Source organism: Lynx canadensis, chromosome B3, assembly GCF_007474595.2.
Source record: "Lynx canadensis isolate LIC74 chromosome B3, mLynCan4.pri.v2, whole genome shotgun sequence".
Taxonomy (NCBI): Eukaryota; Metazoa; Chordata; class Mammalia; order Carnivora; family Felidae; genus Lynx; species Lynx canadensis.
This window is the reverse complement of record NC_044308.2, coordinates 16,624,516-16,645,330: the sequence shown is the minus strand read 5'-3', so window position 1 is coordinate 16,645,330 and position 20,815 is coordinate 16,624,516. Positions and strand designations below refer to the sequence as shown.

The following is a 20,815-nucleotide window of genomic DNA, read 5'->3' as shown; positions in this document are numbered from 1 at the left end:
CCTGCGCCCTGACACCACTCTGTCCTCGTGGTTCCTCTTGACTAGATATACGTTTCTGATCAAAAGCTGCTGGTTTCCAGAAGGCCGATTCTGTTTTTAAAGAGTTGATTTGGAGGACAATTTATTTTAGGTCTGTTGAATTTGATTGGACTTCACCTTCATTGTTATGTATCCTTAGCAGCTTAAGATTAGTTTTGGGAAAAAACAAAACAAAACAAAACAAAACAAAACAAAACAAAAACCCCCCGAACAACAACCAGTTCAATCTATTTTGTGACAACCTGTGTGACTAATTAATGCTCTGCGGCACACCGTGAAATTTGCAAGGCACCACACAAACGCCAAATCATCACACATTCCCTGTTTGAAACTGTCTTAGCAAATTGAACATCTGTATTACGGTAATACACTGCATTAGTAAATGGAACATCCTTTATTGATTCACCTTGTTAAGCAGGAAAATAATCCTTATGGCTTTATAAACCTCCTGTAAGTTCTAGTAGGTGCCATTTTGAACATGACTTTAATTGAATAAATGAAGGCGGGTGACAGGCATTTAATTGGCCCTTCTCTCGCAGCTGGCTCAATCAGTTTTGGAACGATTGTTGATGATGTAACTCAACAATGATATGACACTGACATAGTGGATTAGATGCTCTTGGTCTTTGGGGAGGAGGGGCTGGTTGGGCAGAGTTCATGCTTAATAACTGACTAACGTCACTGTAACTTGGTCTTCATAGAGTTTTCTACTTAAGTTCCTCAAAGAGCAGAGAGCAATAGGGAAGAAGGTGGCAGCAGCTTAACCTGATTGGCCCACAAAATTGGTTTCAAAGTCTTGAACCTTATATGAATGTTCGAGTGACTTTTGTTTTCTATTCCATGTCATTTTCCTCCACATCTTCAGCTAAAAAGATCTGACTGGGAAGGTGCATCGTCTTACTGTGTGGCTTCTGGACCCCTCAGGGTTGAGAAACTGGCATAAAAATGGCAATTTGGGGTGCCTGGGTGGCTCAGTCCGTTAAGTGTCTGACTCTTGATTTCAGCTCAGGTCATGAACTTGCAGTTTGTGAGATCAAACCCCATGTCAGCCTCTGTGCTGATGGCATGGTGCCTGCTTGGGATTCTCTCTTCTGTCTCTCTCTCTCTCTCTCTCTCTCTCTGCCCCTTCCCTGCTCATGCTCTCCCTCTCCCTCTCTCTCAAAATAAATAAATAAACATGAAAAAAAGTTTTTAAAAAATGGCAATTTAATAAAAGGGGGTATAAAAAAGATATCAGAGGGGAAATTGTGTGGTACATCCAGACAGTGGAATATTATGTAGTGCTAAAAAGATTTTTGAGATCCCTAGCCATGAGAAGACAAGAAAGGAATCTTAAAGGCATATTACTATGTGAAAGGAGCCAGTCTGAAAAGGGTTGCATACTGTATGATTCTAACTATATTACATTCTGTAAAAGGCAAAAGTATAGAGACAGTAAAAAAAAAAAAAAAAAAAAAAAAAATCAGTGCCAGGGGTGGAGCAGGGGTAGGAGGAAGGGGTCAATCGATGAAGACCAGAGAATTTTTAGGGCAGTGAAAATACTCTGTAGGATACCATAATGAGAGATGCATGTCATTACACATTTGTCCAACACACAGACTGTATAAAAGAGTGAACCCTAATGTAAACTATAGATGTTGGGGGACTATGATGTGCCAGTGTAGTTCCATCAGTTGTGACAAATGTTCCCGCAACGGTACAGATAGTGACGGTGGGGGACACTGTGCGGATGTGCGGGCATGGGGTGCCTGGGAAGTCTGTGCAGCTTCCTCTCAATTTTGCTATGAACCCAATAAAACTGCTGTAAAGAATGCTCTTAATCAAAAAATAAAAAAACCACAGGGGCGCGTGGATGGCTCAGTCGGTGAAGTGATGGACTCTTGATCTCAGCTCACGTCATGATCTCACGGTTCATGGTATTGAGCCCCGAGTCAGGCTCTGTGCTGAAAACACAGAGCTTGCTTGGGATTCTTTCTCTCTCTCTCTCTCTCTCTCTCTGTCTCTGTCTCTCCCTCCCTCCCCCTCTGTGCTGTCTCTCTTGCATGCACTCTCTCAAAATAAATTTAAAAAATTAAAAAAATAATAAATAAAAAATACAACAACAACAACCAGAAAACAATCAAAGTAACTTTGGTGTTTAAGTGGAATCCTTAAGCAAGGAAAGGAGGGTTGCCCAGCAGGGGGGCAAGAGGCAGAGGCCATGACTGGGTTTGCCTTTGGACTGACCACTCAGTAGGGATGGATCAGCGGGGGACACTGAGGCAGGGGGTCAGGTGAGGTACTGTCATGGTCTTCTGTGCATGGTGGCCTGGACCCTGCTGGCATCTCGGGCTGGCTAGGAGGGCATGGGGCCCATCACGAGGTGGCAGCAGCCTGGAGCGGGGGAGGAGGGAGACGTCTATTAGCTGTCACTTGGCCCTGTGCTGGGTGTTTCCGTCCGATCCTCATCAGAACTTGTCAGCCACCTCAGGTGATCAGTTTGGGCAACTCTGATGATTTTGGGGCTCAGTGAGGTTGAGGTGTTCCAAGGTCACCCTTAGAGTAAGTAGCAGGGCCCATGTCCGAACATGGAGTGGGCAGAATCCACAAGCTTCAGGGGCTGTGTAGCCTGGGGTGGGGTGGGGCAGGAGTGGTTGGAGGAGAGATGTCTCTTCCTTCTGCAGATCCAGCCCCAGAGCCTCCTTATTCACAGGCACGCCCGCCACCCCATATTCTAACAGCTGACTCATTTCCGGCCTCTGCGAGAGAGCACTGTACTTGGAGTCCAGTGGCCCAAGGGTGGACCCCCCCCCGCCGCCCCCCCCCCCCCCCCCCAGCTCGCTGCCTTCAGGTTACTTTACCTCTCAGAGCACTGGTGTCCTCAGAAAAACGCAGGTGACAGTTTCACTGTGAGAAGGGGAAAAAAAAATCATGGAAAAAAAGCCGGGGCCAAGCCCGGTGCTGAGGGCAACGAGAAGATGGTGTGTTTGATGCCCTGCCATAATGTTGGATTTGACTAAGTGGGGAGTTCTGAGTTGCAGCCCATAATTGGACCTTGAAGGAAAAAAAAAAAATGTAATTCTTGGCCATAGAATTTGTGAGCAGTGTGGTGTGTAGCGTGTTTTGCCCAGTAGCATGGGGACACATATATCTCGTTTTGGAGCCGGCAGCGGGCCATCTGTGAAGATCTCTGTGGAGTCCCCTTCAGGTGAGAGGGGTCACTCTGTCCTGCTCCGTGCTGTCAGAGAACACGTTCTAGAGCTATTGCCCGCGTTACCCACACATCCTCCTCCTTTGTGCCTCTCTGGAGGTCGCGTGATGTTGAAACCGCCTCTCCGGTGGCCTCGTGGCCGTGTGCACATCATCATTTTCTCTTGGCTTTCTCTTTAGTTGTGGCTGTTTACATACAGGAGGCCTGGTGGGCCACCGAAGATGTGCTGCGAACCTCTGATCCTGCCCGAGAAGGTCTGATGAAGGTGAGGGCATGTAAATTTCCATGGATATTGCAAAACAGGTTTCAAGGCACTGTGCTTATTATCGTGTTAATAATCGAAAGCAGTCTCCCTTTGTGGATTAGTCTCCTAGGGCGGAAACAACTGGAATGTATGGTCTCACAGTCCCCTGAGGCTACAAGCCTGAGGGCCACGGCAGAGAATCTGTTCCACGCCTCTGTCCTAGCTGTTGGTGGCCTCAAGTGTTCCTGGACTTACGGTCATCTTCCCTTGGTGTGGGTCTGTGTCTGTCCAGGTCCCCCCTTTCTATATGGACACCAGCCGTATTGGATCGGGGCCCACCCTAATGACCTTGTCTTTTTTTTTTTTTTAACATTTTTTTTTTTAATGTTTATTCATTTTTTTTTTTTTTTTTTTTTGCGAGGGAGAGACAGAGAGTGAGCAGGGAAGGGGCAGAGAGGAGACATAGAATCCAAAGCAGGCTCCAGGCTCTGAGCTGTCAGCACAAAGCCCGATGTGGGGCTTGAACCCACGAACCACGAGATCATGACAGCCGAAGTCGGATGCTTAACCGACTGGGCCTCCCAGGCGCCCTCCCCCCACCCCATGACCTCATCATCTTAACTTGATCATCTGGAGACCCTATTTCCAAATAAGTCACATTCGCAAGTTAGGACTGCAACATCTTTTCAATCTGGAATACCCTGCCGGTAAGAAAAAAGAGTAATAAATGGTCGTGTGCAACAGACATCTGGCTATTGGCAAATCTCTCTTACCTTCCTGAGTGGCCCCTCTTTGAGATCGGGCATGGAGGTCTTTGACGGGCTGTGGTTTTTTGGAGCAGTTGTAAAGCCAAAACCTAGGATGGCAGGGGTAAGGGCAGGTGCCCCAGCAGCTCCTCGGAGTCCCTGTGGCAATCTCTCCACTGAAGTTTGGCTCGGGCAGAAGCTGAGGAAAAAGGTAGTAACTAGTGAAGAATTTAGACTGTTTATGTCACGTCTGCCTGTTTTCATTTGATTGGCACACTTGTCTTCATTCTATAGGTGCTTCTTGGCAGTCTTGAAATGGTGGATGTGTCCACAGTCCACGTGATCTCCCTCATTGGGTCCTGTAAATACTAAATGAATTATCAGTATTCTTTCAGGTTTGGTTTAGAAAATGAGCGGATAAATCTGTACTCTAAATTGCACCCTTTCAAAGTATATAATTGAGTGATTTTCAGTATTTGCACAGAGTTGGACATCAGTCACCATTACTTGATTCCAGAATGTTTTCATCACCCCAAAAGGAAACCCCTTACGCATCAGGAATCACCCCTCATTTCTCTCTTTACCCAGCCCCTGGCAACGAATCTGCTTTTTGTCTCTACGGATTTGTCCATTCTGGACATTTCACATCCATGGAATCATACACTAGGTAGTCAGTCTTTTGTGTCCAGCTGCTCTCACGGAGCATGAAGTCTTCAAGGTTATTCCACACGGTAGCACGTGTCAGACCTCATTCCTTTTTGTGGCTCAGTATTATCCCACTGCATGGATAGACCACGTTTGGTCATCCATTTATCTGTTGGTAGACGTTTGAGTTGTTTCAGTTTTTTTGGCCATTTTGAATAATGCCACTATGAACATCTGGGTGCAAGTTTTTGCGACATATATTTTGCGACATATATTTTTTTGCAACATATATTTTCAGTCATCTTGGGTATGGACCTAGGAGTGGAACTGCTGGTAAGCGGAACCACCTTACATTCCCACTGGCAACGTCTGAGGGTGTCCATCTTCCCATGTGTCCCTGATACTTGTTACTGTCTTTTTTTTTTTTTTTTTTTTTAATGTTGTCTATCCTACCCAGTGTGAAGTGGTATCTCATTGTAGTCTCGATCTGTATGTCTCTGGCTAAGGATGTTAAACATTTTTTCATGTACTTGTTGGCCATTCGTATATCCTCTCTGGGAAAATGTCTATTGAAATCCTTGGCCCCCTTTTTATTTAAAAAAAAAATTTTTTTTTAATGTTTATTTGTTTTTGAGAGACAAAGACATGGCACGAGTGGGGGAGGGGCAGAGAGAGAGAGGGAGACACAGAATCTGAAGCAGGCTCCGGGCTCCGAGCTGTCAGCACAGAGCCCGACGCGGGGCTCGAACCCACGAGCTGTGAGATCATGACCTGAGCCGAAGTCGGACACTCAGCCGACTGAGCCACCCAGGTGCCCCTCCTTGGCCCCCTTTTTAATTGGTTGGCTGGCTTTTTACTGTTGAGTTGTAAACACTTTTTCATATATTCTGGGCACAAGTCCTTATTGCATACATTGCAGATACGATTTGCAAATACTGTTTCCCAGCCTGTGAGTTGCCTTTTTCATGCCTGCCCCCCTCCCCAGCTTTATTGAGGTACATCTGACATAAACGTTGTGTAAGTTTGAGGTGTACAACGTGTTGATCTGATACGCTTACATATTGCAACATGATTCTCACCATGGCGTTAGCTAACGCCTGCATTCCATTACATAACTGCCATTTTTTGGTGATGAGAACATTTACGATCTATTCTCTTAGCAACTTTAATATAATACAGTATTATTAGCTATATATGTTATCATGCTGTATACTAGATTCCCAGAACTTATTCATCGTACAATTGGAAGTTTGTACCTTTTGACCAACATCTTCTCTTTTCTCCCACCTCTAGCCCCTGGTCACCGCCATTGTATTCTCTGTTCCTAGGAGTTTGGCTTTTTCAGATTCCACACGCACGTGAGATCATGCAATATTTGTCTTTGTCAGACTTATATCACTTAGCATAATGCCCTCTGGTTACACCCAAATTGTACACAGCAGGATTTTTCAGGTCCGGTTTTAACTGACTGAAAAGATAGTGTTTTGTAAAGGGTCCCACCGTCCCCCCTCAAAACTGGCAAATGGCTTGAGATTCAGCAAATGTGTGTGGGGGACCCAGTGGGGTGGCCTCGTGTACCCGTTTGTGTTTCTATGCTGGTCCCTTTCCACAGGTGGGCCAATGGTACTTAGTGGCTGGGTGTTCTGAATGCCAGGAGGAGTCTGATTTGCTCTTTAAATCATTTTTTTTTTTTTCGAGAACAAGAGTGGTCACTTCTTCCATGTGTCAATTCTTCTGTGTTTAGATGAAGAAAACCCCAAATTTTCTGAAAATGTGGCCTATGTTGTGAACAGAAAGAAGCTTGGATGTTACTTGCACTTAATGAACCATGTTGTAAAGATCTAGCTGTCCCCAACTGTCTGTGGATAGTTTCCCTTTCCATTTGTAGAACTTCAGGTCTTGACATTTATTTATTTTTTTCTTTTAATCACATTTTGTTTCTTAGCCAGCTCTTCTTTGTAAATTACCAAAAAAAAAAAAAAAAGGTTAATGTTCTTTCTGTTAACATAATTAGTGCTCCTAATTGAGGGATTAGAATTGGATCTCAGTTTTGTATTTTCAGAAAGGTTTCTAAGTCAGAATCACATGTCACCCATTTTTTTTCCCCCTGTAATGAAATTGGACGAATTAAGTGCCTTTTCTTTTTCTCCTTTTTCTCCTGCCAGTTTTTGATTGGATATTTCCCTTCTGCCAGATGCAATCTGCTTTTCTCTTCTGGCTTTCCTCTGAACTTTTTGGCTTTGTAAGTTGAAAAATATAACCTCCCACATCACCCCACTCAGGTTTTGCGTGACCAGCTAGTTATTCTTAAAGTCTGAACTTGATTTGGCCTGCTACTGTCTGAGATACAAAGTTGGGGTGGCTTCTCAGAGTTAAGCTGGTGTGGTTTTCACAAAGCTTTTTCTCATTTAAGATTTGGCTCCAGATGAGGGTGAACTATTTTGCATTCTGGACCAATTAATAAGTTTGTTGGCACTGAACACTTTGTGCCATTTGCTAGGGTGCTGCAAGCTGCCTTGTTTTTATTATCAGAACACTTGCAAACAAGTGTTTTTTCCCCTCCCCTCCCCCCAAAACAAGTGTTTTAAGGACCACTTAGGCAATCTTCTCCCTTGACCGCTGGAGGAAACGGAGGCTCAAAGAGGTTGGGTGTTGCTAAAGAGCTCCCCACAAATCTAGGCTGTAAAGTCAGTATCATAGATGACGACGATGATGGTGATGATGGTGATGATGATAAAACATTAAGGGGTAAAGTATTCAATATAAAACTAAGCATAGATACTTATGTGAAACTTTCCCAAAGTCTTAGTTCTTTTTCTTTTTTTAAATGTTTATTTATTTTGAGAGAGAGAGAGTGCGCACAAGTGGGGGAGGGGTAGAGAGAGAGAGAGAGGGAAACAGGGAATCCCTCTGCAACTGTCAGCACAGAGCTGGACTCGGGGCTCGAACTCATGAAACTGTGAGATCATGACCTGAGCCGAAATCAAGACTTGGGCGCTTAACTGAGCTGCCTAGCTGCCCCTGCCAAGTCTTAGCTCTAATGCATGAAGATGCAGAAAGGAACCATGAGCTGGGCTATAGCAGGTGCACTGGCCTGGGACTCAGAAGGTCTGGCCTATTTTGAGCCTGCCTGTCTCTGGCAGAGCCCTCATTCAGCTGTCATAAGTCCTCTTTGGAATGAGGCAGGGAAATCAATACATGTAGTCACTTACCCTCTTTGAGTTTCAATTTCCTTACCTATGAATCAGGACCTCCCTGGCGTGTGGTGGCAATGGAATGGGAGCTTGTGGGTGGAAGTCACGGCCCAGTTAATGGCATTGCTGATCTCGTGGTGACGCATAGGACGGGGTGACCAATACCCACACACGTAGGCTGTCACATAGCGGTCTTGTCAGAGTGCAGTGCTTTCTGTTCATCGATAGTCGATTGGGTTCATCCCAAGTGTTTGCTGGTGGTTGCCCGGAGGACTGCAGTTAGGACTCTGACCGTATCCGGGCTCAGTCGCACAGACTGGGATCGATTAGCTGTGTCTGCCGGGGGTGTAGGAGTGGGACGCCTCCGTTTATGCCACATATTTGCCACCTGTGGGCTATACAAATGCAGAAGATTTTAACAGGCAGAGGAGTGTAAAGTCATTTTGACTTGTTAATGCTAAAACTCTGTGTGGGCCTGACCTTGACCACATACAAATGCCTCACTTGTGACATTGCGATGGGCAAGAAGTGGTTTCATGTTACTGCCTTAGAACAAGATGAGCCACAAGATGAGCCTTGACTCCCAGTGAGTCTCTGAGATTGGGACTCTAGTGTGTGCTCCAAATCTATCACATCACAAGCCATTGAAAATCGTCCGCTTTTGGTGTAGCCATTGATCTTCCCCAATTCTTTATCCTCCTTCTGAGGGTCAGAATTCTGGGGCGGTTGTTAAAAATGGAGGGTGGGATGATTTCCAGACATGTCTAGTCAATCTGCTGAATTGGCTTGCCTGGCCCCTTCCAGAGGTAACTTCCTGTTTTGTTGACCAGCAAAGGATTGTTCTCTCTTTCTATTTACATTCCACATCTGTGGCCCTGGGGACCCAGGAGGCCCCTCTGGCACTGCCCCTCGCTCCTGGAGGCCGGTGGGTGCGAAAGGTCAGGGTTGTGAAAACCTCTGTGAGAAATTATGATTCACAGTTTGGCTCCTGAGCACGGAAGGAATCCTGTAATGATGGCGCACACACCTGGCCCCGAAGCGTGGGTTGATTCCAAGTGCAGAATTTATCGCGTGTGATTTTCCTCTCTCACTTGCTTGTTCTTTCTTTCTTTTTCTCCCTCCCCCCCCTCCCGCCCCCCCCCCCCCCCCCCCCCCGCCACCTCAAAGGTTCAGTCATTCGGGGAAAGGATTGTGCTTTTCGTTCTCAACGTCGTTATTTTTGGAAGATTGGAGAGAAATTTGGATGATGGGGACATGTTTTTTTTACCTCACCCTGTGAAGGAGCAAGCGAAAATTCTGTGGCGGGATGGAGCAGCTGTTGGGTTTTACACAACCAAAAGGAAAGGTAAGGGACACGTGGCCCTCGGGGTGAGGGAGGCTCTCGATGTCTGCCTGCTGCTGCGGACCCCCCCTTAGCACAAGTGTTCCTTGGAGAGAATCTTCTGGCACAGGAAGTGTTGCTAATTCAGCTGTCCTGTAAATAAACCCAAGGTATGGATTTCATTTTCTCAATTCTCAGTCTACTGGCAAATAGGGTGAAAAGCGTGTCCTTTTGATTCGCAGGCACTGCCATGTCCCTCATAAAATGCTTATTGCTGTTAATGGTGTAAAATGACTTTGCAAGCACAGCGCTCTTCATTTCTTTTCTTTAATGTTACCAATTAGCTGTCAGGAAAAATACCATTGCTAACAGCTGACATGTGGCGAAAAAAACACACTGGATGCCAAGATTTATAGACATTACCTCAGAAGAGGGGGAGGTCGGCCATGATAATAAGGTTAGGGTAAAATACTGGGACTTATTTTTTAGGGGCTGTGACAAGAAGTGAGTGTGATACTAGGACCATTTTGCCTCAGGGATTGCTCTCGTCTTTAAAGTTGCTTTCTTTAATAGTTTCTTGAATATTTAAAGGCTGTCAGCATCTCTAATCCAAATGGTCCCAGCTCTCTCCTTTAGTTCTTATTGAGTTCTAAATTTTAGCAAGAATGAAGTTTCCCAGGGAACCACCACAGAGATGCTGTTCTCTTGAGTTAAGTGTTTTTCTCAGGGGATCGAAAGGCTGATTGTGGTATTGAGCTACATTCATATTGTGTGTTTGATCCACCTGTCCAGAATGGAGTAAATCTGCATTTCTCCCTTTTTTCCTCCCAGCTCAGTGTGAGATGACCAGTTTCCCATGCAAACAACTCCTTTAGTTAATTATTTGTCAAGGTCACTCATACACACTTAAGTACCTGTGTCTTTCCGCTCCTTTGATCACCATAGCCATTTACTCTTGGATTTCAGTGCACCATTTTGCTTTTCCAAGTGGCTCTGTTCTTTGGTCATTTATTTTTCATAGACCAAGGGATCCAGAGAATAATTAAAATGGAAGGGAAACTTCCTCTTTCACTTTCTAAACATTTTTTTTTAACATTTATTTTTGAGAGACAGGGCGAGACAGAGCATGAGCAGGAGAGGGGCAAAGAGAGAAGCGAGGGGACACAGAATCTGATGTAGGCTCCAGGCTCTGAGCTGTCAGCACAGAGCCTGATGCGGGGCGTGAACCCATGGACTGTGAGATCATGACCTGAGCCGAAGTCGGACGCTTAACCAACTGAGCCACCCAGGTGCCCCCCTCTTTCATTTTCTAATATATGGCTGGTCTTAAATCTGTCACAGTATCATTTGTGCCATAGACATCCTACTCATAGTGAAAATGGTTAACAGATCCCACCTTGATGTGTGAGAACCACAGCAATGGGGTGAAAGGAGTGTGTGACCTTATCTCTCCAGCGCCTTCTGTTGCACCTTGTAGCAGCGATAAACCAGGGCGTCGTTTTGTGAGGATGAAGTACAGGTTGGTTGTGGCTGCCTCGTTCTTCCCAAAGCAGACCCAGACCTCAGAGTGAAGGGGAGGACCTTAAGATGTCAAGCTGAGTCCGATGATCAGACTAAGGTGCTTGGATTTCTGCTTCCTCTTCATTTTTGATGAATTCCACGAATTTGGTGGAAAGTTCTCTGAAGCTGCTTCCTGGGTCATGTTGTTTTCATCCATGAGCTGATCTTTTAAGTGGCAATTGACTCTTAGTTACTCAACAATTTATTGCATTTGGGAAGTACCAAACCAGTATAAAATCAAATAAAGAAAATACAGACTTCTGGTATACATTGCCAATTAAAACTTTTTCTTTTTTAATTTTTTATATTAATCAGCAGAAAAGTTTCATTTCTTTTAAGGACAAACAATTAAACCACATCCAAGGCCTTAACTTACAGACACAAACCAAAGTAGCCATTTAAAACATTAGTTATTGAGGTACAATACCTACACTGGGGGAGAATGCTTCGCCATCTGAAGCTTATATCAAACTTTGCTTGATCGACAACTGAACTCTGCTGGTGTTTGGGTGTGGTTGAGGGTAAGAGGGTATCTGCAAAACCAAAGGAGAACAGCTGTGTTCCACAAGTACTGAAACATTTTAGACTGCATTGTGGGGACAGGTTCCATGCTGAACGGAAGAGGGATGATAAAAGCTATGTCCCTCCCCTAGGGCATCAGACTGTCTTGCAGAGTGCCACAGCAGAAAAGCGGACCTCCCCTTGCTCACGCTCAGTGAATTCTCTGCAGACCTTCGCAGCTGGTTTACCGGAAAAGACATTCGTCCATCAAGTTCATAGAGATGGCCATCCACCATGAAAATTCACTTTGTAATCTCCCCGACATTGGCCATGGCATCATGGACTGCCTCAATGGCCTCATTCTGCTCAAAGCATTTGGTTCTGTCTTCAGGGGACAGCTTCTCTGTTTCAGAAAGAAACCGTTTCAGGACTGACCCTTCTCAAACTCCAGTTTGCCTTGGTTATTGGCCACTGAATGTGAAAGTCTGATGGTACCACAGGGGATCCTGATGGTCTGCTTCATGAAGTACACCTTAGATCTTTTTTTTTTTTTTTAATAACTGCCGTTGCTTGATTAGCTTAGTTTTAGAGAGAGAATAAAACTATTTCTGTTAGAATAATTATATAGATACTGCCCGCAACAATGTATGAGAGTCATTAAATATTTTAGTCCATTTCTTTAACCGGGCCATTTGCTTATTATTGAGCTTCGTGGTTTCTCCACATGTTATAGATGTAAGTTCTTTATCAGATAATGTATTGGAAAACATTTTTATTTTGGCACAACAGTATTTTTCAAAGAGCAAACGTTTTAATAGTTTGATGAAGTCTGTCTTATCAGTTTACCACTTTTCATTATTATTCAGTTCAAATATTTTCTAGTTTACGTTGTCATTTTTATGAGTTGTTTTAAAGCGGTTTTTAATTTCCAGATATTTGGGGGCTATTCCAGATGTTTTATTTATTTATTTATTTATTTATTTATTTATCGGTTTCTAATTGAATTGTTGCAGTATGAGAATGTAGTCCGTTGCATTTTAATATTCTAAAAACTATTGAGAGTTGTGTAATGGCCCAGTATATGGTCTATATTGGTAGACATTCCCTGTGGACTTGAAGGAATGTGTGTATTCTGCAGGTATTAGTGTTCTGGTTAGTGTTTAGTGTTCTGGAAATGTCAGTTGGGTTAAGGTGATTGATTTTCTGCACTGTTACTGATATTTTTTGTCTAGTTCTATCAATTTCAGAGTTTGTTGAAGACCTTATGATTATGAATTAATCTTTTTCTCATTTTAGTTCTATCAGTTTTTACTTTATGTGCTTTGAAGCTTTGTTATGAGTCAAATCTATATTTATAATTGTTCTACCCATCTGATGTATTGACCATCTTATTGTTTTGAAGTTCCCCTTGTCTTCACTAATATCTATTTTAAAGTCTATTTTGTTTGATATTAATATATAGCCACTTCATTTTTATTATAGTTACTGTTTGCATGGAATACATTGTAGCTTTTTATGTTTAGTCTGTTTATGTCTTTATAATTTGAAGCATATATTTTATTGACAGCATACAATTGACTCTTTGGTTTTAAATCTAATCTTAAAAGTGCCCCAGTGCTTTTGGGACACCTGGGTAGCTCAGTCAGTTGAGGGTCCCACTCTTGATTTCGGCTCAGGTCATGATCCTGGGTCGTGGGATGGAGGCCCACATCTGGCTCTATGCTGAGCATGGAACCTGCTTGAGGTTCTCTCTCCCTCTCCCATTGCCCCTGCCTGCTAATGCGCGAATGCGCTTTGTCTCTTTCATCTAAGAAAAATAATGTCTATGTTTTGATTGGGATGTTAGTCCGTTTACATTTATTTATTGATTTTGTTGTACTGAGGCCTTTCCTGTTGCAGTTTGTTTTGTGTTTTCTGTTTTTTTTTTGTTCCTCTGTCCCTCCTTTATATCTTCTTTTATTTTAATCAGATGTTTTTTAGTATTTCATGTTAATTTCTCTGTTGGCTTTCTAGTTCTATATTTTTGCATTTTAAATTTTTTAGATGTTGCTCCAGGATTACATATACGTCTTAAACTTTTCCCAATTTACTTAGAGTTAATATTGAATTACTTCAGGTAAAATATAGAAATCTTGCAACGGTGTATTTTTGTTTACCCCTCATTTTATTTACATAGAGTATTGTTATATATTAGATCTGTTTATTTTATAAACCTATCAATGTTGATTAATAGTTTTTAATAAAGTAGTTATATCTTTTAGAGATTAAAAAATAAAAGAAAAATATAGTTAAAATAGTTACTCACATACTTACCTTTAGAAAAAAATTTTTTCGAAAAAATTTTTTAACATTTATTTTTGAGAGAGACAGAGACAAAGTGTGAGTGGGGGAGGGGCAGAGAGAGAGGGAGGGAGACACAGAATCCAAAGCAGGCTCCAGGCTCTGAGCTGTCAGCACAGAGCCCGATGCGGGGCTTGACCCACGAACCGCAAGATCATGACCTGAGCTGAAGTCGGACGCCCAGCCGACGGAGCCACCCAGGTGCCCCATTTAGAAAAATGTTTTTAATATAGGTCCCAGTTGCCATCCAGTGTCATTTTTCCTACAGGCTAAAGTACTTCTTTTTGTTGTAGTGCAGTTCTGTTGGCAACAAAAAAACAGTCTTTGTTTACTGAAAATATATTTTATTTCATGGGCATATTTGAAGGGTAGTTTAGCTGGATACAGAATTATTAATGAAAGCTTTTTTTTTTTCCTTCTGTGCTTTTAATATGTTTTTCCAGTTTCTTCTGGCTTTCATAGTTTCTGATGAGAAGTCATCCAGTTATTTATTGTTATTCCCTCATACATAACACATAGTTTTTCTCTGACTGCTTTTTTTGTAGTTTGACTGTGGTATATGTAGGAATGATTTTATTTTTGTTTATCTTTTTGGGGGTTTGTTGAGTTCCTTGAATCTTTAATTTTTCTACCATCTTTTGGAAGTTTTTGGCCATTATTTCTTCAATTTGTTTTTTATGTTGCTTTCATTCTTCCTTTCCTGGGGTTCTAGTTGTATGTATGTGAGGTACTTCATAATGTCTTAAGTTGTGTCTTAGAGGTTTTGTTCATTTTTCTTCAAACATTTTTCTCTCTTTGTTGGGTAATTTCTACTGGTATATATTCAAGTTCATCTGCTGTCTCCAATTTGTTGTTGAGCCATTGAAAATTTTTAGTTATACTTTTAACTCTAGAATTTATATATTATTTGTAGTTGCCATTTCTCTGTTGAGATTTTCTATATATTTCCCTTTCATTTTTTGAATTATTTTAATTCTTTGAATATATTTGTAAAGCTGTTTTGAGGCCTTTGCAAAATCCAACATCTAGGTCTATTTAAAGTGAGTTATATTGACTGCCTTTTTTTTTTTTTTTTTTTTTTTTTGTCCTGAGTATGGGTCACACTTTCCTGTTTTCTTCATGTTGAATAATTTTTAGTTGAAAATTAGATGTTGCAGCTATAGTATACCAACATTATAGCTATTGTGTGCGTGTGTTTTCTCAGGATTTTTAGATTTTTGACCTAGTAGTCATTCAATTTGCCTGGATTCAAACAATAGACTTTGTCTCCTTTGTGATGTGCAGCTGTTAACATCTGTTTGTTTGACTTCCTGTGGCTGTTTCTTTAGCCTAGCCCTGTAGGGATCTTCCCTGTGGCTGCAGATTCGGTGGTCAAAGATTTGGATTTAGCTTACCTCTCCTGAGGGTTTGTTGTTGTTGTTTTTTGTTGTTGTTGTTGGTATTTCGTTGTTGTTGTTGTTGTGTTTTTTTCCTGCTCCTGCTGGTTTGGGGCTCTGTACTTTCACTGTTCGAGCCCATTTGGCTTCAGCTCTCTGCCACTTGAGCTGCCTCAGTTGAGGAATGTTTATGGTTGAGAAAAGCATCAAACTCACAGATGATTTAATCCTGTGTAGTTCCATTTTTTTGAAAGTGGATATCTTTCTGGTCTTTGACTTTTTTCATGTTGGGTTCCCTGGGGGCTCCTTCGCTTATGTGTAGGTCAGCTATAAGCCAAGGATTTGGGCAGTTGCTCAGAATTTGAGTCTAGCTCATTCTGTCGTTCTTCTGCTGCTAGGTCTTTCCCTTTAAATTCCCAACTGCTTTCAGGGGCACCTGGGTGGCTCAGTCGGTTAAGCGGCTGCCTATGGCTCAGGTCATGATCTCACTGTTTGTGGGTTTGAGCCCTGCATCAGGCTCTCTGCTGTCACCACACAACCTTCTTCAGATCCTCTGCCCTCTTCTCTCTCTCCTCCTCCCCCACTCCTACTCTCTCTCTCAAAAAATAAACATTAAAAAAAAATAAAATAAAATAAATTCCCAACTGCTTTCCTAATTCCGAATCTGATCTCTGACACTTTAGCTGGTAGCATTTCAGCTTTTCCCACCAATGTTTTCTGTAGCATTGGGGGTTGAGTTACTCATGGCCAGTAAGCTGCAAACTCGTAGGTCTTCCCTATTCCAGTCACAATTTCCTGAAATTAAATTTTCCTCTGGCCCCTATGTGCTTTTGGGTGCCCTGTGGTATCTTTCAATGATTTCTTAAATACATTTCTTAAACAGTTATTACATGTGGGGATTTGCATGAGCATTTCATTCCACCACCGTTGTCTGCTGGGGACTCTGTTCAGGTATGGATCATAGAATTTTTTTTCCTATCTTTCCCAGGTCTTTCTATAATCTGAGAGAGGGATTTATTTTGATAAATTAAGAAATGATTGATACCAGCAGCATCCAAGTAGGCCAAAAAACCCCATAATTTAGAAAGGGAATAGATCTATTTTATTATGCTTTATTATTTGCACACATGATTTATGAAAAATCACTGGCAGATACATGTGGAGTAGTGGACTACAGGAGGAGTTTGTAGTCACAAGTTCAGAACGGTTGTTTCATCAGTCTCGGCTTTGTCTTTGGTGCTTGTCGTGTGGCATTATGTATAGTTTTCGTGTTGGTGCTTAGGGTATGGGCATAGCACATGGCACCCTTCTCAACTTTGTACTGCTACAATTTCTCTTCATGAGATTAGATCCCTTGGATTCAGAATATCTGTTAACTTAGCTCAAACTGGGCCTCAGTGTATAATTTCATTCTGAGAGGAAGAGAAAATGTGCAGATTCATTGCATCAGTTGGATCACAGGGGCCAGGGTTCACCTATTTAAGCATCTGACTTTGGTTAAGCATCTGACTTCGGCTCAGGTCACGATCTTGAGGTTTGTGGGTTCCAGCCCCGCGTTGGGCTCTGTGCTGACAGCTCAGAGCCTGGAGCCTGCTTCAGATTCTGTATCTCCCTCTCTCTCTGCCCCTCCCCTACTCTCTGTCTCTCTGTCTCTGTCTCTGTTTCTCTCCAAAATAAATGAACATTAAAAAAAAGTATGCATTGTTTCTAGGCACATTCTTGGCACATACTTTTAAGTATTTAAAAAACTTATCAGACAATAAAATTGACCCTTTTTTTGGCTTTACAATTCTATGAATTTTGACTTATGTATAGATTCATGTAACTACAACCATAATTCAAATACAGAATGGGACGGCTGGGTGGCCCAGTCGGTTAAGCATATGACTCTTGATTTTGGCTCAGGTCATGATCTCACAGTTGTGACATTGAGCCCTGCGTTACACTCCATGCTGAGTATGAAGCCTGCTTACGATTCTCTCCCTCCCTCTCCCTCTGCCCCTCCCCTGCTTGTACCCTCTCTCTCTCTCTCTCTCTCAAAAAGAAAAAAAAATACAGAATTAAATCCACCATCCCTCAAAACCTCTTTCATGTTATCCCTAGTCATCCGCTACCCTCCCTGCCACCACAGGAAATCCCAGCAACCACTGCTTTGTTCTCCATCACTATAGTATTGTCTTTTCTAGAATGTCACATAATGGAATCATATAGTTTGTAAAATTTTGAGACTGTTTTCACTCAGCATAATGGCTTTGAGATTCATCCAAGTCCACGTGTAGATCAGTAGTTTGTGCCTCTGTATTGCTGAGGAGCACATTCAGTTTGAAACAAGTGCCTTTGTACAGACCCAATGAGATCTTTTCAGGTAGACCTCTCTTTGGGACCATTTTCTTTACAGGCTGGTTTGAATTTCTCCCTTCATTTGGCCGTTCAGTGATTGCCTTTCTTAAGAAATATTGACACTTCAGCCATTTCACTATTTTATGTTGAACTTCTCCCCCAGCCCCAGATAATCAAAACTAATGAGGTTTTACTTTAACTTCTGTTCTCAAACCACTAGTCCACAAGACTGTTAGCATTCAAGGGAAGAAAATACCAGACTGTAAGTGGAGAGCTGGCCAATTTAAGGCCGAGCTGGGAAGTATTTTGCTTTTGTATAAAAATCTGAAAAGAACAGCTTTATATTTCAGATTCCTGAAAGCCCGACGCTAATGCAAATCATAAAACCAGGAGCGGCACTTAAAAGCATTAAATTAGGTGATTTGCAATCCAGACAGGCCTGGGTGACGGCAGCGATGCCATGAAGTGGCCTCGGCTGCCCTGCTCCTCGCAGGGGGGCCAGGGGGTGGGCTTCTTCTCTTCCCCCTCCCCCAGACGCCCAGTGCCCCAGGCACCTCCTGCGGGGTTGTGTCGTCAGGCAGGACTCCCTCGTGCCATCTTCTGGACTTCGGTGGAATCATAAGTAGCCAAAGTGGCGTGCGTGGCGAGAGCGTGGTGTTGGTCCAGGTACTGACGCTGCTGCCCGACGAGACACGGCTGCTGTTGTGAGGAATGGGGGTCCCGTCATGCGCCTGAAGATGGGGTGTTGGAGTCTGCAGGGAAGAGCACGGGACACAGCCTGCCTTCCCATGCTGGGATGTGTATCAGCGGCTGCTGCACGTTTATCCTTGCAAACAGCTTCCTTCACACACTTACGTCTCCTGCTTCCTCTTCTTAACTTTTTAAAGTTTATTTGTTTAGAGAGAGAGAGAGGAGGGGCAGAGAGAGAGAGAGAGAGAGAGAGAGAGAGAGAGAGAATCCCAAGCAAGCTCCACACTGTCAGTGCAGAGCCCATTGTGGGGCTCAAACTCATGAACCGTGAGATCATGACCTTTACCAAAATCAAGAGTTGGACGCTTAACTGAGTCACCTCGGCGCCCCTCCTTCTTCCTCGTAACCTTGACTTGAGTTTGCCATGATGCCCATTGCGCCTCTACCTGTACTGCCTTAAAGGGCCAAGATCTATCGTAGTCCTAGTTTTACTTTATTTTAAGTTCCCTCCAAAGAATCAGATTGGTCCAGCTGGCCTGTGGATTGGTTTCCTGTGGCCCATGGGTCCACCTCTCCACTCAACTGACTGTGGATGGGTGGACTGGCTTTCGTGGTCTAGATATGGCCACCTAGCCTTCGTTCCTTAACTGAGGCTGGGGCAGGGGCCGTTTTAAAGGACTGTGGGCTGGGTAGACACCCCATCGTAATCCATCCTGTTTATGAAGGCTTAGTCTGGCCTGGATACTTCCGGTCAAGACCACCAGGCAGCCCTTCATTACTGCACAGAGGATCATGCGTAACAGATGGCGTGCTCCAGCACCCAGTTTGTGCTGCTCACCTGTTATGGGCTCCAGGAACCCTCAGGCTCCGTCCAAGACCTGCTGCATCAGAAACCCTGGCGGTGGAGTGGGGCCTAGCAATCTGTCTTAACAAGCCCTCCAAGTGATCCCATCGACCCTCTGAGGTTTTAGAACCACTCATCCAAGGCATGCATTCTCAGTGGGTTGGTATTGCCCCCAACAAGCTAAACCATTCTTTCTTGGGGAGCAAAAGAATCATAGATAATACAATGGTCTGTGGCTCTCCAAACCTCAACCCAACAAAGCCTTATTCCTTGGTATTTAATTTGGTGGTGGGGGGGGGGGTTTGGCGATTAGAAGGAAATGCCTCTGAAGGCTCGTTAGGTTGGTGATAATGAGAAAATATTCGATCAACGCTGCTCGAGGGTGTGTACCTACGAGAGGAACTGCTAGCTGTAGGTGAGTCATGCCCTCCGCTTCCCCCCCCGGGGTGCGTAGCTGTCTTCCAAAATGGCCGCACGCATGTATGCCGTCACCTGCAAGAAGTTTTTGTTTCTTCACGTCTTTATCAGCGTTGGTATTGTCCAGGTTTGTTGTGGTTGCTGATCCTGTGGCTACAAAATATCATTTTATTTTAAAGCCTATTTTCTGATTGTTGTTTGTAGATAGAAATGCCACCTCCTTCTTATGTGTTGGTCTTACGTCCGCTGACCTTGCGAAACTTTCCCTCCTAGTTTTATAATTTCTCGGTAGTTTCTTTTGCTTTTATGATTTTTCCGTATTTTATGCCATATGGAGTGGAGGATGTGCAGGGTCCAGCGTAATGTTGAACTGGAGTGGTTCTTTCTCCTGTAATCTGTAAAGGAGGCGAATTACTGATACAGATTTTCTTTAAGTTTATCTATTTTTTTATTTAAAAATTTATTTTATTTATTTTGAGAGAGAGAGAGAGAGGGAGACAGAGAGTGGGGGAGGGGCAGAGAGAGAGAGAGAAGGAGCGAGAATCCCAAGCAGGCTCTGCACTGTCAGTGAAAAGCCAGACATGGGGCTCGAACTCATGAACTGTGAGATCATGACCTGAGCCAAAGTTGGATGCTTAACCAGCTGAGCTACCCAGGCACCCCGGATACAGATTTCTTATGTTTAACAGGACAGACCTGGGCAGATGCTTCATAGCCCCCACAAATGCTACTTTGCAAAAGGAAATGCACCAAGAGCAGCATTGCTTTTGGCCAGGCACTTGGTTATTTTGTGCCTTGCGGCCCCACATCATTACTTTCCTGGTGCCCAGATCTCAGTTCTCAAAAACAGCCGGCAGTGGGAATACGCTGTGACTGTTGTCTTGCCACCTGCCTGTTATATCTTCCTTCTGACAAATCTCTCTGTTCGAAGCAGATACAGTTTCTTCCATTACTTTCTGGCTGCCTGTTGCTATCATTTGCCCATGGTGCACCATCTGTGAATTCTGTCTTAGGTATTCCAAGAATTCACTCCTGTCTTTGTGAAGTAACCCTCCTGGTCTTTTTTCTGTGTTTTGTTGGGTGTGTATTTTTAGTGGACAGTCTGTTGGCATCACATCGTTCAGTCTGTTAGGTTTTGTCTCCTTCTCTCAGAGGTGTCTTCTTCAGGTCCTCCCAGGCTGTTGAAGGTAAAGTCATCATTATGTGCAGTGTTAGTTCATGCCCCTTGGTCATGGTTTCATCGTAGATACCTTACCGGTCATGCATATCTTCAGGAACAGCCAGGGTGGTGAGCAGAGAATCCAGCCCCTTACAGCGATCTAAGTTAACTTTGTGTACCCTGTTGAATTCAGTTTGTTAATACTGGGT

The 20,815-nt window shown here is 43.4% G+C and overlaps 1 protein-coding gene across 3 annotated transcripts in view; it reads left to right on the top strand.

Moving 5' to 3' along the window:
* The window catches only part of FAM169B (family with sequence similarity 169 member B), an 87,217-nt gene that overhangs the window by 45,921 nt on the left and 20,481 nt on the right, over nucleotides 1–20,815 (top strand). For 2 of the 3 annotated variants that reach the window (XM_030317477.1, XM_030317476.1), the window contains exons 4-5: nucleotides 3,409–3,494; nucleotides 9,226–9,403. The exons of the other annotated variant lie outside the window; for it this stretch is intronic. In XM_030317477.1, the coding sequence (XP_030173337.1) occupies nucleotides 3,409–3,494; nucleotides 9,226–9,403 (264 nt within the window). The remainder of the gene's footprint in view (nucleotides 1–3,408; nucleotides 3,495–9,225; nucleotides 9,404–20,815) is intronic. 3 annotated transcript variants of the gene reach the window in all.